Source organism: Xenopus laevis, chromosome 6S, assembly GCF_017654675.1.
Source record: "Xenopus laevis strain J_2021 chromosome 6S, Xenopus_laevis_v10.1, whole genome shotgun sequence".
Lineage (NCBI taxonomy): Eukaryota > Metazoa > Chordata > Amphibia > Anura > Pipidae > Xenopus > Xenopus laevis.
The window spans coordinates 34,624,740-34,641,306 of record NC_054382.1 but is presented as its reverse complement, the minus strand read 5'-3'; the positions used below and the strand labels follow the sequence as shown (position 1 = coordinate 34,641,306).

Genomic DNA, 16,567 nt, shown 5'->3' with positions numbered 1-16,567 from the left:
TTAAAACATGCATTTGAGTCTTTAAGGGTTCAGAGCTGAAACAGTGGAAAGGGAAGCATTTTTTAACAGAACAGTATAGAATTGTGGTGTTGCTTTGATTTATTAGTAACAGTGTGGCTGTTTCTGGTTTACGTCAACGATACATCAGGAACTAGTTACTAGTAATCTATATTTAATGTAATACATAGGGTTAGAAGAAATCGTTCTGCTTTTTTGGTACTGATTTTAGACCACGTTTGTATTTATATGTGTAGTTTGCAAAACGATCATTGCTCCTGAACCAGTTTCATAGAACTGCTTTAGGTTGTGCATCTGCTGCTGGGTGATATTTTTTTAATTGGACAGCTATAGTTTACTTTTATCCAGTGTTTTTAATCTAAACGTGTCTTCTCCTACTCAGTTTTCCTCTGTCTGCTTTGTTCCCCCTTTGTCTATATCTACACCAGTCTCTGCCCCTATTTCTCTTCTAAAAGCCTGCCCCCATTATCTCTCTCTCTTTCTCTCCCTCTTTTCTGCTTCCAACCAAGCCTTCCACTATCACATTTTCTCCAGCCAGTGCGATGGATTAAAGTATTTCCTTTGTAGTTACAAGAAATATAACATAACAGCTTAAATGGGTATCGCATGTAAGCAGCGTGTTTGAAAAGAGGAGGGCCCCTGCCTCCAATTTCAGTTTCCTAAGCTCTCCCATATCTGGGTCACGGTATAAGAGCTGCCAATATGTTTTCTGCCATGTGTCTTGCACATAGTGAGATTGTAGCACATAATCAGCATTCTTCTAAGATTTCAATCTCACACAGAACAGTTTCCCTCAGTCCTGCCTGTTGCCCATAAAGAAGAACAGGGACAAGTTGTGAATTGATGAAAATAATTGCAAAACCTGTGGGTTTGTGTTATTATTGCCTCTTTGCGGTGTTTTGTTTTGTGCAACTATAGGATCATAAACTCCCTGTATAATCATCCTGTAAAGCAGTTGCTCTTTAATGAATTGGAAGCTGCTACCTGGCTGCAGGCTGGAATGCTTTAACGAATTCACAGAAATCTGTATCATATTTAGAATGTCAGTAATGTATGGAGTGGTGTGATTTGGAAAGAAGACGAAAGTCAGATACCATACCAGTAGTATAGAAAGTATAGGCGTAGCCAGGCTCATCTGTATGTGTCATATATTTGTTCATGGTAGTGTCACGTGACAGCTTCAATAATTAATTCAGATTGTCATAAATGTATAAGTTTACACTTACTGACTGGTATATGTCAGCAGCTTTTATCTGTCTGTGTATGGCCAGCCAAGCCATCGGGATTTTTAAAGGGGCTGTTCACCTTCCAAACACTTTTTTCAATTGAGTTGCTTTTAGATTGTTCCCCAGAAATGACTTTCCATTATCAATTTTTTACTGTTTTTCCAAAATCTAAGTTGAATGTTCGTGTCTCTGGTGTTTGAATTCAGGCGCAGACTCTAAACTGTTACAATTTTGCAACATTTAGTTGATACATTTCTCAGCAGCATCTCCGGAGTATTAGCAACTATTGTATCAATTCTGCACCTGGATCTACGGTATCTAACAGTTGCCTGTAATGAAACCCAGAGAGTCTGCTCAGCAGGAACAAAGATAAATGTATCAACAAATCCATTTAGAACAGTTTATAGGGTCGGCGACCCCCCTTCCCGGGGCTGCTTCTGAAGGTGAAAAAAGACAACTGACACTTCAATATTAGAAAAACTGTCACACATAGAAAATAGAAAGTCATTGGAAAAAGTCAACAATTTGTATATATGTAATTCCTTACCTACAGTATGGCCTAGGCACAGTGCATCTAACGTTAAGCATTTTACCTGTGATTGAAGGTAGGCTAAATACACACATAAATACACAGACACACAAACATATTCCACATTCGTTATCACATCACATACCTGAACCAAATGATTGTCCCAATTTCATGGGGTTCATAAATCAACCCCCAGACAGAGGCTTAGAAGCTACAGAGGGAGCTGAAAGCAGTGTATGGGCACATAGCTGTCTCCATGACTCATTAGTCGGAACAATTTATGTGTGAAACCAATGTGCTTCAGTGAATTTCTGTAAAGCAGAACGACCAATGTGTGTGATGTTGCACTTAGAGCAAACCTGCTATTTCTCTTAATTATTTATTACCATGAGAGCTACCTTTATTATAATAAATATAAGTATCAATAATATTGTAGGTTTTGCAGAGTTTTGGCTCCTCCACGAGAAATTAGGAGAGCTCATATAAGGGACTATATAGTTTGTAAGTTGCAAGTGATCGCTAAATGTGTGCAACTTGGAACCAGTGAAGAAAAGTTCGTGGATTCGTTGTCTTGGTTGTTGCTCTGTTTTTGCATCTGATTTCATTTCGACAAGCAACGAGGGAATAGTTCTTGTGTGCTTCATCGGCGATCAGTATTGCTTTCATATTATGCAAATACACCAATTTGGCGTTAGGATCTTTAACATGATAATTGTAACAGTTCCAGTCCGCCTACATTGTCAGGCAAGTGGAAACTCACCCTCTCAGAGTTTCCTTGAAATGTAGTTCACCTTCTATGAGTGTGTTACACACAGCCCCAGCTCTATACTCAGGACAGGATGGACACCAGCTGCTCTTGCCAGTGCCCTCTTGTGGGATATTATTTCCACGTGGATTTGTAGTTGATACTGGAGTTGTGGGGGCAATACAAATGGCTACCAGTCCTGAATACCTTTCCCCTTTGTTTCGTAGTTATTTCCCTCCATCTCTCAGTCAACCACCCTACCTTTCTGTCTCAATTTGTAACCCTCTATTTATTTCTCTCTCTCACTACACTCTTTCTTTCTTTCTTTCTTTCTTTCTTTCTTTCTTTCTTTCTTTCTTTCTTTCTTTCTTTCTTTCTTTCTTTCTTTCTTTCTTTCTTTCCATTTTCTGTGCACCTCAGGGGCATATAATGTTTCACTAGCTATCATTCCTCCTTCTTATTTGCAATCTCTCTCTTTCTCTGTCATTTTCTCCTTTCCTTTCTTCCATCTAATTCATAGCCTGTCTCTTTCCCTCCCTTTTAGTTTAACGTCTCTGTGATTCTCTCTTACTTTCTTCATTTTCACTATCCTCCTATCTCTGTCTGGACCTTACAGCTTCTTTCTTTCTGCTCTTGATACTAAGGCTAATTTCACCTTGTGAGGTGGGGAGTCTGGGGACATAATCTCTATTGTCATTGTTTTCCATGAGGCTAATTTTCAGGTCAACAGAAGATGTATTACGTCTCTTTCTTCCCTATCATGTCCGCAATATTTTTAATTCTCTAGAAAAGTGTATTCATTTGTGTCTTGCGTTCTATTTACATCTCCCATCACCACACAGAAGTTAGGACTTGGCAGTTTTCTATACAAGAGACACTTCAATTGTTTATTAGTACCGAGCAACAGGACACAGATAAGATACCCCAATGAAGGGGTAAGCACAGTTTTCGGCTGTTGCCAGTATACTTCTTTTTATGCTACACTTCCACCCAGCAGCAGGTTTTGATTTTAGAACAGATGGATAGTTGAGATGTATCAACTCTGTCCAAGTTATTTAATATATATGGGACAGCACTTATCAGGAGGAAACTGTAACAGTGTCCAAATAATTTAATATATGTGGTACAGCATTTATCAGAATGAAACTAGAACAGTTCTGGGACATGGCTCCATGTCGTCCCATAGAAATTAATTGATCACCGATTGCAAAATATGGAGCAAACAGATACAGTATAAAGATATAAAAACCAACATTTATTTATCTTTTTCTTAAAATTATCTTCTCCATCTGCTGTGACGCTGGTGGTTATGTAGAGCTACAACCATTTAGATCTTCTGATAGCCTTCAGTTGCTTGGAGATGTTCTGAGAGTTGTAGTCAAAGAAGGACAGTTGGTACGTCTGATTAACTTTAGCATCTGGCTAAAGGTCGCCCTTGGCAAGAGAATCTCCTGTAGCAATTGTAAATGTGAGCAATATTGCGATTAAATGTCAGTCTTCTAGATACAAACTTGAGATGGAGGAGGACCCAATTTTGTTCTGATCCCTTTCATTATTGAATAGCCATAATTTGTTTATCAGAAGTCTGCATTTACACACTCAAGGTAACCCATCTCCAGCCAAGTCTACTGTTTTAAACATTGATTTAGGGCCATGATGTCAGAACCCTTTTGGGGTGGCTGCAGTTTTGCATCTTCTAATTTTGCACTTTTGCAAAATTACAATATTTAAAGCAGCGTAATAAACACGCTAGCACCCAGCAGGATTACATTCTTTTTAATGCACCCGTTGACATTTTTATTGATTTACATTGTTCACACCTGCCCCCTAATCAAAGTTAATTGTGAGCAATAAATTCAAGGAAACATGGAAAGTATAAAAGCCTCTATGACACAATAAGCTTTAAATTTCAGCCCCTAAACAGTTGGCCCATTACTCCCATACACACCACTGTATTTATGTATTAAACCAGCTACAAGTTTATTAACAGTATTATTAATAAGCTTTAAATTTCAGCCCCTAAACAGTTGCCCCATTACTCCCATACACACCACTGTATATATGTATTAAACCAGCTACAAGTTTATTAACAGTATTTAAGTACAAACCTGGTGGTGTAAGGTTGTAATAGTGCATCATGGTGCTCCATTCATTACACTCTCTGGCATTTGTAGCTTAACATAAAAGCATAATCCACGGTCTGGCTCTATATTACATTTACAGGGGCATACATAAAGCATATTTCTAAAGGAAATAGCTGCTTTTAGTCTGACGCATGCAAGTGTCGCCCACACCAAAATGTGGGATTGAAAAGGCGCCCTTTGTCTAACATGGCACTGTCTGCCTCGTGGGCCAGCAAAGCTTGATGGAGTAGGAACATCTGAAAAAAAGCAGAGGGTCGCAAATAATATTACCCATGCGATTCATTGATGATGTGTTTTGCTTTCCGGTCTTGTGTGCAGGTACAGACGTTTATTTGTCTGATTAATCTGAGCACAGGGCGCCCATGAGTCCATTTTCTGTAATCTAAAGACACAGACAGGGTAAAACTGACGAAGAATAAAAGTCCAGAGAGTTTGTAGCGTGCTCAGAACAGCACTGTTCCGATTCAGAGTCTGATGAGTCCAAATGGCGCACCACAGCCGATGTTTGCGCAAAAAAACGGTGCTGGTAGTGAGAGGAGCGCCAGCCTGTACTGATACAGAGCTCATGATTAGTGCTGATTGTAGAATAAAAGTTGCACAGTGTCTTTCACAGAATGAAGTCTGAAGAAAAGTTCTACTCTGTGAGCTCCTCAACCTCTGCTCAACTATCCATTAATTTCTGTCACTGTTCTGCTGTGGGGGATTTGCCTTCTTGTGTTGTGTGGCCCATTCTATCCGGGATATTCATTAACTAGCAGCAATATTGTGTTGAGCCAGAGAACCAGTCGAATTCCTTTGTGCGCCTTAAAAAATGGCCCTTGTTAAGCAATGTAGATAAGGAATTCTGCCCAACAGACTACAGTTGCAAGGTTTGAGCAAGGGTTTGCGCTGAACGGATGGCACGCTGAAGTGGTGTTTTTTGAACTGATGTTCTTCACTTTGCTAGAGAACAAAAGACAGTTGGGTTGGGTTAAAAGGTTGGGTCTAGACTTATCTTTTGCTTGGTCTTATAATTGTTGGTCTGTGTGTGTGTAATCGCCTCAAGTTCTCTCCAGATCTTTACATTAGTGCTTGTGTAATGTACTGTATCTGTGAAGATCCAAGGTTCTGTGCAGCCTGATGTCTAGAACCGTGTAACAGCAGTGTTACTCAAAAAGAGTCAGATTTGTCACCCAAGGGCTCAAGCACCAATTTCATATTGTGAATAAAATCCCTCTAGAAGTAGAGACCGTTTTGCGTTTGTCAGGTAATTAAAGGCCTTTTAGTATCTACAGTGGGACATGTGTTGTGTGTGGGAGTTAGCATTGCCCCCTCAATGGGACTCTAATGGATCCAGTGTGCTGAGCTTAGTTAATCAGTCAACGAGCCTCCCCTCTCCACCTCACCATTTCATGGGCCGAGCTACTAATGATTGGGACTTCTAATGCATGGGACAAAGACTCCCCATAGAAATCATCTCTCCAGCAACTTGCTAGTATCCTTGTAGTAAGTATACATTATCATATTTCTCACATACACGTTCCAGTCTATATAGTGTCTGTGTCGAGTATAGTGTGGTGTGTTACAGTCGGGAGATCCAGTTCCTCCACCATTCCCTAGTTATATGAAATAAAAGTATTTCAGTTGACGTGTGACCACGTGAGCCCATAATACAGCGCATTATTGTTGTATTTGGAGCAGAGAACCAGCCAGCCAGGCTTCTCTCCACTGATTCTACCTTGCAAGTGGTTTGCCTTCAATATACCAAGCCTGTATTCTTATTTTTTTTCCTACCACCAAGGATACATTTATTGGAAAGCTGCTAGGACTGAATGCTGCCATATAGGATGGATTATATTTTAAGGTATATCCGTTGATTGTTCCTAAAGGGGGTGAATTATTGCTGTGCAAGTCAGAGGTCAGTTGAAAGTCTTCAGAGATTTCTCTCATATACTCTGGAGTAATTCTCTAGTACCTCTCCTTACATTTTCTGAGACCTTTATTTCTGATGTAGAAACCCTGCTTGGCTGTGGTAGCTTGGGGAAGGTTACTGTTCTTTCTTCCACCGCCCTCAAAGTTCAGCTTTATTTTATTCACATTGAGATCTAAAAATATATGTATGTGCCAAATACAAATGAAATGAGGAGTTGGCTTGTCCTTTTATTACCAGTTTATATCAGATCAGAGACCACATGGTGATGGTGTATTTTATTTATCAGTGAAGGCTTGTGGTTTATTATGCGTTAGGGCAACCCTGTTATTATCTCCTTGACTCTGGTACAGGATTATTATTTAAATGAAGGGCCATTATCCAACCCAGCAGAAAAAAAACTGTAGCAATACTATATATATATATATATATATATATATATATATATATATATATATATATATATATATATATATATATATATATATATATATAGTATTGCCTTTATGAGTTAATAGTATGAAATCCAGCTGAGCAGAAAAAAGGAAGGCCTTCGAGTATTTCCGAGCTAAAATTACAATTGCCATTATTTGTGAAATAAATATCCTATTGGCATTCCCAGAGCTGCACAATAATACATATGTTGCTAACATTGGGAGCGGGCATATTATACACACACGGTAATGAGTGGCGCTTGAGGAAAGGTCACAATGTTGAGATTTGATTTATGTTGCCAGTGTATTGGGGCAGAGGAGCTTGATAAGATGATGTACCAAAATGGTTTACTATTATGATTCACAGAAGGTGGCAGCTAGCGAGCCTTGAAGATGTATGTGACTGTTGGCTGTTTTCCTTAGTATGGGTATATATATATATATATATATATATATATATATATATATATATATATATGTATATATATATATATATATATATATATATATACAAAAACACACTCCTGGATGCATGTATTCTGTTTTCTGCATATTTGTGTATAAGCCTGTAAATATATATATATATATATATATATATATATATATATATATATATATATATATATATATATATATAGACGGGGCAAATATATAGTCTGTAGACGCAATTCAAAACTTTATTATACAAATCAACATATTATTGGAAGAAATAATACAGGATAAAAAAACAATAGCAATAATGTAGAGAAAAGTTGTTTAAAAAAAAAAGAAGATAGTGAACCTTGGGGATAGCATTGTATCTGTAGCCAAAAGAGTGCGTATTTGCACTAGCCTATGGAAACGCTGGTAATCTTCCTGCTATGGGTAAATGAAAAAACATTTAAACAAATATACATTATGAATTATCAATATTGGAAATGTTTTAAAGGTAATTCAGATGGGATTTGGTAAAATGTGCAGCCATTTAGCTCCAATAACATGCAACTCGTATACACAATTATTCTATATATTCTCTTGGTTTATTGTATGAAAGTAGGGCCAAGCGAATCCCTCAATAGAGCTCCTATTGAGGGTACAATATATTTCAGCCATCTGCCTACCAAAGCCATTATTAACCCTGATGGGCTCAGTCGCTAAACACAAAAGACTGGTGTGATTTATGTTTAATGTATATTGAAATGAAAAAAAAAAAAAATATATATATAATATAAATTCTACAGTAACATATTCTGGTCATTTCATCTCAGACAGATATGAAGCAGAAGCAGGATGCCTTACAGAGCATATTAATAAAGAAACAATCTAGAAAATGCATTTAAAATGTGACAGCTACCTCTAATATTGGTAAAAATGCGGCGAATCCAAGTAAAAGTGCATCAAATCCGTGTGATTATTTCTGTCACAGAGCAGCCCCGTAATTTCCAGTTTTCCAAGTGAAACCTAGGCCAGTTTATTTGGAGAATGACTGGTCTGGTGTTTCCAGTTCAGGCTTGGTCTGCCCCTGGTATATCCCTGCTACTGGAATAAAAGAAGCGCTGATCAGCAATTTAACATGTTGTTTGGTAAATGATTGACCAAATTGAGCCTTTTTCTCCCTAATGGAACCCTGAGCACTGGGATAAATGAAAATGCATACGGGGGGATTTTTCTATCGCTTTTTTCCTCCTACGCTGCCTCCCTGGCCCTTTCAAGTGGTGCCTTGGCAAAAAGCAGCAAGTAGCAAGTGTGTCCTGTTTTAATGCAACGTTTACAGCATTTGTACATAGGGCTATAAATCTTTCCTAGCCATAAATGACAAAACCCATTGGTATGCATGAGAGGCCACCGGCCTGATTCTACCCTAAATATCTGTTATGGTCACTACACGAATGCTATATTTAATGTGTGGGTATCACTGTAGGATTTTATATATAAATAAATATACATATATACGTGAGATAATGGTTAGATAGATAGATAGATAGATAGATAGATAGATAGATAGATAGATAGATAGATAGATAAAAAATGTATCTGTAATGTTTCAGTCAAACTCCATACACCTTGCAACACTCTTTTGGAAACTGATTATATAATTGAATTTATTCAGGCATGTGTTAATAACAGATCATCATAATTGTTAATTTCTATCGAAACTAAAACGGTTTAGTATTTTTTTTTTTTTTACCAAAACGCATTTCCTGTATTTCTTTAAATTTATTCATATCACAGCCCCCCAATCCTCAAAAGAGATAGTGTTTGGGTAGAATAAAAATAACGCTTTTTTTTTTTTACTTTCAATCTGTGTAGCCGACCCCACCAAATAAATGAGTGGTCGGTGTTGGCTGCAGCTCTGTAATTCAGGTCAGATAGCAAAGCATGAATAATTCAGTGTATAGTTCCAACTGATTTAACTATCTGTCTGTGTATAAGCACATGTATACTCTCACACAACGAATCATAGTCTGTACAATGCAAACATAGAGGGGAGAGCTGTATCCAAGCTCGTAAAGCAGATTTAAAACAGACCTTTACTCACAGGCTGCCTTCATTAGCATAATTTTCCTGAATGCTCGTGACGCCTACTTTCACAGGATCCTACATCCTCCTCCCACAATTTTTTCATGTTATTTTATTTTTCTTTCCATGTCTACCCCATCTCCTTAGACTTTATATTTCCTTCTCCCTTTTTTCCTCTCTCTCTCGCTCTCTTTCTGCCCCCCACACTCCCCTGTTCCCAGATGGATATGCTACTTGGAAAATAGAATCATTCAGCAGGCAATATTTGTAAGAAACATACCCATGTTGTGTGTTGGACTACACTTGGAAAGCCCTGTGAGTTGATAGCTCTTATCTTTGTGACCGGGGTCGCCCATATGTAACCTTAGGGGTTGTCCAGGGTTTGGCAGACATTTCTTCTTCAGATTTCCTGAGAACTGCTCCCATCCTGGTGTCGTGTTGTGCCTGGTGCTTGGAGGTGATAGCGCAGGAGAAGTGCTGCTTTAGCCACAGCACCTTGCCCAGGAATTAGTTGGAGATCAACCCAGATTTGTTGGTTCTGGAGCCCAACTGGGGTGTAGTGTGTTGTGTTCCGCGTCAGTCGTCAGAAACTAAGGTAAGCAGGCCAGAAATCTTCTATCACTTCTCAATGGTGGAGTTTATGTCCCAATGATTTATGGTCATAGTCTTAAATCTCAGTTCAAGCAGAGTTCACAAGCTCAAGCTTCCTTTCAAGAAGTGACTGATACGGATAGTTTGCTAATTCTGACTGTTTTCTCCTCTCCAGCCTCTATCTACATCTACCAATATATCGTCAGGAATTGCATATTTATCTCATTTTAAACCCCCCCCCCCATCACGTCTCTTGCTAGCAGAAGCTAATTTATAGGATTCCTATGTGTGCTATTCTGGATTCGCAAGCAGTATGCTGCCAATATATAATAGAATTCGAATTATTATTTAATATTGAACATGTTTTAAAACACGTTTAAAGAGATGCAGTATTTGCTGCGTTTTATTTTATTGTGAATTGAAAGATTTATACCCATAGTTGTCCAGAAGATTTAACACCGGGTGCAGGCTAACAATAGCATTTATCCCCAATACTATATTTATTGCTGATCACTTGCTGTTTAGTTAGAGTAAGTTTTGGTGTTGTATTTCAGTCCTTTATTGTTATATCTGTTAAGCTGCTTTGTCACATGATTTTTGTTTATTATTTTTATATAAAATGTATCCTATAATACAATAAATTCAGCAACTGTATATACGGAAGCACGCTGCAATTTAGCCAGTTTCTCTTTAAATTAAACATATTTTATAATTATAATGCAATTACAAAAATTTGCTAAAATCTCCCGGATTCGCACTGGGCCTGCTGGGAGCAGCATAAACATGGGCATTGAGTTAAGACACATCCAACCGGTTTAGTGCCTTTGTCCAGCAAACATATAATAAACAAGGAATCACTACAATGTATTTCTGCTTCAGCCCTGCCGGATATACTTGTATTTCCGATAGGATCTTTCAAAATATACTTCCATTTAAACAAATATAATTTCACCAGCAACTTTTCAAGGAGTGGATATTTCTAGGATTTATATTACTTTACAACAGTATGTTAAAAGAAATCGTCCATGTAACTTTTTTTAATACCCATATAATCTGTTTTATTTGCTTTAGGAGCTGGTTAAATTCTTTTCCTTTGTGCTGCGCCTAAAGTCTGTAGAGTTTTTCGGAGATAGGTAAACATTTAAGATTTAACAAAAGATAGACAGGATCCTAGGAGTATTTTATGGTTTGTGTTTCCATCATCTACTCTCTCGCTAGCCAAATGACCCCCATACATCAAACGACAGAGCAGTTGCAAAGACAGAACCTATTATCGTTGGGACTGCACAGAAAGTTCATGCCGTGGTCATGGAGATGAACGCGGGTTTTCTGGTTCCTGGTGTTATTTCAGATCCATCATGTTTTAACAGGTAGAACTGTGCAGATCTGGTGTGCGCAAAGTTAACCTTTTACGCGGCAGATGCAAGGCACACCGCGATACGCAATAGGATGCGCAAAAATCTGCTGATCCAGTAGGCAATTATAACAGGGTACACATTTCTTCTAAAGCATTTTATTAAGTATAATAAGTGATTTGGCTGCACCGCATCTTTACTTGTACTTTGCATTGCTTTCCTAGCTTACATTAAAATGAAATAATGTATGCACACTTATAAAAACTATGATGGGAAAACCCCAGCTGTTTTGTTGTGTGCGCTTTCCACATAAAAAATATATATATCTATATCTATATATATATATATATATATATATATATATATATATATATATATATATACACACGCATAAATATATGCTCTGTAGAAGACAATGGTAAAATATGAGAATATATGTGAAGGGGAAGGTGTGTGTAGTAGAGTATTTGCCCACTCAGCAAGCTGATTTTGGCCTTGCCAGAATAAGGCATCCACAAAGAGAAGTCAAAGTAAAGGTTATCATTTTAACAACCACATTATCGAATACTTAGCCTTGATAATTTCCATTATTTAGTGGTGTTTACATTTCAGTTTCAATGGATCACATGGCTGTGTGTTTGTTCTTACGCATTCTCTCAGTACACACAAACACACAGGCGTGTATACGTGTACATAGTATATGCCAGAGCTTAGTAAAATTGCCCAGCACAAAAATTAGGGCTGGCTCTATAGTATTTTCACCTGTACCTGATGTACGTATGCATCTCTCTCTCTCTCTCTCTCTCTCTCTCTCTCTCTCTCTCTCTCTCTCTCTCTCTCTCTCTAAATACCTGATCCAGCGCCCCTAGTCTTTCTTCCTATCTACAGAAACCCAAAGAGAATAATTACTGTGTGAATGTTTCATTTGGTATTTTGGACATGTGAACACTAATTGCATTTAACTAAATCTTGTGTCTTATTCCCTTCCCTTTAGATTGTAAGCTCTGTTGCACAGGGCCTTGCTCACCTTTTGTACTGGTGTTGGTTGTGATGTATGTAACTCCATATGTTCTATGTATGTAATTTATGTGATTTAGTTGTATAAACACATTTACTTTACAGCGCTGCCTAATATGCTGGCGCCATATAAATAAATGTTAATAATAATAATAATAATAGTAATATAGTTGTGTGTGTGGGTGTGAGTGTGTTAGAGAGAGGGGAAGGTCATCTGATGCACTTATTCAGAATGTCTTTAACTCCAATTTCTGGGCAAATGTGAATTAGCCGGAGGTTAGTAGGGAGCCCTATGATCTTAATACACAGCCCTCAATATTGCTGAAGACTTTTTCCTTTCTGGCTTTCATGTCACTTAGCCATTGTAAGTAAGATGGATTTGTCCTATTTCTTCACTGTACTGTGCTTCTCATCCACCACAGGTCGGACCAGGGAGGCCATTGGAGGAGGAACGCCACGTGACAGAGGGGTGCCAATGTTATTCTTTACGGGTGTCAAGACCCTGTCAGTTTGTGAAATAAATATTGGGAAACAACGAAATGCAAAAAGCGACCTACTACGACAGCTCTGCGATCTATGGTGGATATCCCTACCAAGGAGCAAATGGTTTCACTTATAATGCAAGTCAGCAGCAATATCCTCCTTCCTCGTCTCTGCTGGAAAGTGAATATCATCGACCTGCCTGCTCCCTGCAGTCACCTGGTAGCGCGGTGCCCCATCTCAAGGCCAATGACATCAACGAAAGTTGTATGAGAAGCATTAACAGTCAATCAAGCCAAGCCCAGATCATTCCCGAGCAGCAGCCTACACCACAAGGGCCGCCACCCTCTGTGTCCCCACCACAAACCACCAGCAATGCAGCCACAGCCTCCTCCAACAAGGCCACAAGCATCAACTCACCTACCATGTCAAAGAAGATTTTTCCTTGGATGAAAGATTCCCGGCAGAACATAAAACAGAAAGCGGGCAGCTCCAGTTCAGGTAATTCCTTGCCCTGCACGGGCGCTCTGGCAGCTCCAGGGTTAATTCAGGGAGAAGCAGCGTCTACACTGCGGCCTGAAAGGAGTTAAATCACTAACTGGAAAAGTTTAACCCTTGTCCTGCTGAGAAAGAGAGTCAGGGAGGCAGTATGTTACATTCTTATGCTCCATGGGTGCTTAAAGTTATGTTAAATAATTCACCTGTAGCAGGCAGCTTGGTATCATTGTTCCTTTACTACTTACATGCAGGACTGTCCTATATAAATGTATATATATAAAAGTATAGATACTGCTTATAACAGGAATACCCATCATTATCTTAATGATCATCATGGTTATTATTAAGTGTGTTATATCAGTCTAATTATATATATCAGTTCATCAAAGGCCACAGTTATGTTCATTTTAATACAAGACCTCAAAGTATATTTCTTTCTGTTGTGATTCTTGCTGCTATCACTATAATGAGGCTGCCTGTAACTGGTGCAAAGTGAATGCTCTTAATGCTTTCACTTTAAGGCCTACAGCAACGTATAGCTTTGCCCATAGAAGAGATACATAGCTGTCTAGGAGAAGCAATGAATGAGCCTTACAAATTGTTTTTAGCAGTGGCAGGCTATTTATTATGTATAAGTGATTTAAACACAGTTTAACATGCCTGCCATAAGAGGGGAACAACTCATGAGTTAGATTTTTATGTCAGTGCAAGTTAAAGGTAATAACAAACATGGATCACACTTGCAGTTTCCAGAATTGATACTTTGTGATTTATTTTGTAGCCACATAGGTAGTATTTATTTTATAAATATAATGTATCCATTTATAGTTGTAACAAATGAGCAGCACTATATCATAACAGAACAGAGAGGAAAAAAAAAAAACCCTGTGAAATATGTATCAAATGTCTTTGATATTGCAAATTGAAAGAAAAGAGCAGTCTGGGTCCCTTGCAACACAGTGTTGTATACCTTTGTTGTGCCCTAACATCCTCTTCAGCTAATAATAGGTTAATGTGGGTCTCATGTTGTGAAATTGAGCAATATACACAATAATACATAATATACACATAATACAATAATACATAATTTATATTGTGGTCATTGTGGAAGGCAGCACAATTAATGCTATTGTTTTATTATTGAGTGTAAATATGTAAAGTAGAGTGCAGGCAACTAATAACAGCATTGTTGCACTGTGCTTGTGTGTCACTTATAAGGGGCTGCTGCTGGATAATAGAAACAACATACTGTCAGGCATCATCCATGTTTGGCAATGACAATTAATTTTTTATACAATCATTTGATGCAATTAGATTTCAGCTAACAGAGAAGTGCATCAGTGTCGGAGTGTACCGAAGCCTCATCTTTTGTGATGGCAAAAATCATATATGGCATATTCCCATTCACAAGGATTGCAAATCTTAACTATCATTTATTATACAAATCACCAGGTCCTTTCAGTTCCTTCACCTAATATACATATGATGTGTAGATTATTTTGGTAATATAAATAATTGTTAAAGAAAAAAAACTAGATTTTTTTCTTATTGGGCTTTATACACGCATGCCTAAGGGACATAGGCCTAAGGTTAAGGCACTGCTTCCCCAACTGTGGGGTTATCACCCAGATGAGGACAGAGAAGATGGCAAAATCAGAATAGCAGTTTGGGTCAGTATTAAGAAGCGTTTATTCTTGATATGTTGATATTGAATGTGTATTTGTTTTCATAGATATTCTTAGTGTGATTGAGTGTCAGCAATGTTCTTACATGTTTGTAAACATGTTATAGGGAAGAGTGTAATTGTAGCTGCCAGCACACTGCAGAAATTAGGACACCAACGTAGTGTGACTCAAAGTGAATGATAACCCCAAAATACAATGTTAGGAAACAAAATATAATACTAGAACAGTCATGGAAAAACTTTTGTTGAACACAACTTAAAGCAGTGTTTATCTGTCCCTTTCTGCACTCCTTTTTCTCAATGTAGCTTACATCAGTCCCCCTCCATATTTATAATCACTGGCTTCTGCTACATTGTTTCAAAAGTCAGAACCATCATTGCAAGGAATAGTAAGGGGTAGACACTGCTTTGAAAAGCACTTACATTTCCAAACCATTGACAGATGTCAATGAATGCATGTTAGAATGTTGATTAGAATGATATTTTTGGGTATGCATCCTTTTAAAACCACTCCCACAAAAGTACATATACAACCTGCTCAGTATGATTTTCCATATAGATCAACAAAGACTAACATAAAAGAAGACTGAACAAACCACACAAAAAGTACAGCAGGTAGAACAGAATTCACTTGATTAAATGTTGCTGTAGGAAATAATGATAGCTACCCCCCCCCCCAATTTAAAAAATCCCAATCCTTTAATTTAGACACCTGTAATCCTTGATGGCATATACTGGTGGTGGCTATACTGTTGTTGTTATCACTATTAGCAGCAATAAGATTATTATTATGTGTTTGAGAAAAAAGATACTGTACATTTCAAAAAGACAGTAGGCAGGAGTTGCACCTTTTTCATGTAATAGCAAATTAAGGGGATTCACTGTTATTTTTATGAGACATCTGTTTGTCCCATTACTTTTGAAGTACTCCTGAAGTAATAAAATGACCCAATATCTGTCAATTAGCTCTTATTTATACATGTTATTAGTATGTGGTGTACATGGTAGCAGATGCTTTATGTTATTGTGTAATAATTTAACACTCAAAAAAATCTTGGCTATCTTGTTTAAATGTAGGGTAGGCCTTCCATCTCCCAGTAAATAGATAGGCAGGATGGGAATATTGCTGTTGTTTTTTATTCCATAGCGTCCATTCAGATTTGCTGGCCAGTTGGCTAGACCAGTTGTGTTTTTACTTATTTTTAATGCAGAGGGCTGATATGACTACTACATTTTCAGCAGCATTATATTGAAATGATGATGTCATACACAAAAATGTATAGATTCCATAAGTAGGCTGAGCATAAATATTTATTGGATGGCCTCTTAAAACCTGTTAGTTTTGACCCACAGGAGTAATAGATTGCAAGAAATGATTTGCTCTTCCATCATATTCACTATTGCTAATCATGATTTCAGCAGTGATGTCATAGTGCTT

The 16,567-nt window shown here is 37.8% G+C and overlaps 1 protein-coding gene across 6 annotated transcripts in view; it reads left to right on the top strand.

The window, feature by feature from the left end:
* hoxa3.S (homeobox A3 S homeolog) overlaps window positions 1-16,567 on the top strand; it is a 47,524-nt gene that overhangs the window by 28,036 nt on the left and 2,921 nt on the right. For 4 of the 6 annotated variants that reach the window (NM_001086824.1, XM_018268575.2, XM_018268576.2 and 1 more), the window contains 1 exon segment: window positions 12,890-13,448. In NM_001086824.1, the coding sequence (NP_001080293.1) occupies window positions 13,007-13,448 (442 nt within the window). In that variant the 5' untranslated portion in view covers window positions 12,890-13,006. 6 annotated transcript variants of the gene reach the window in all.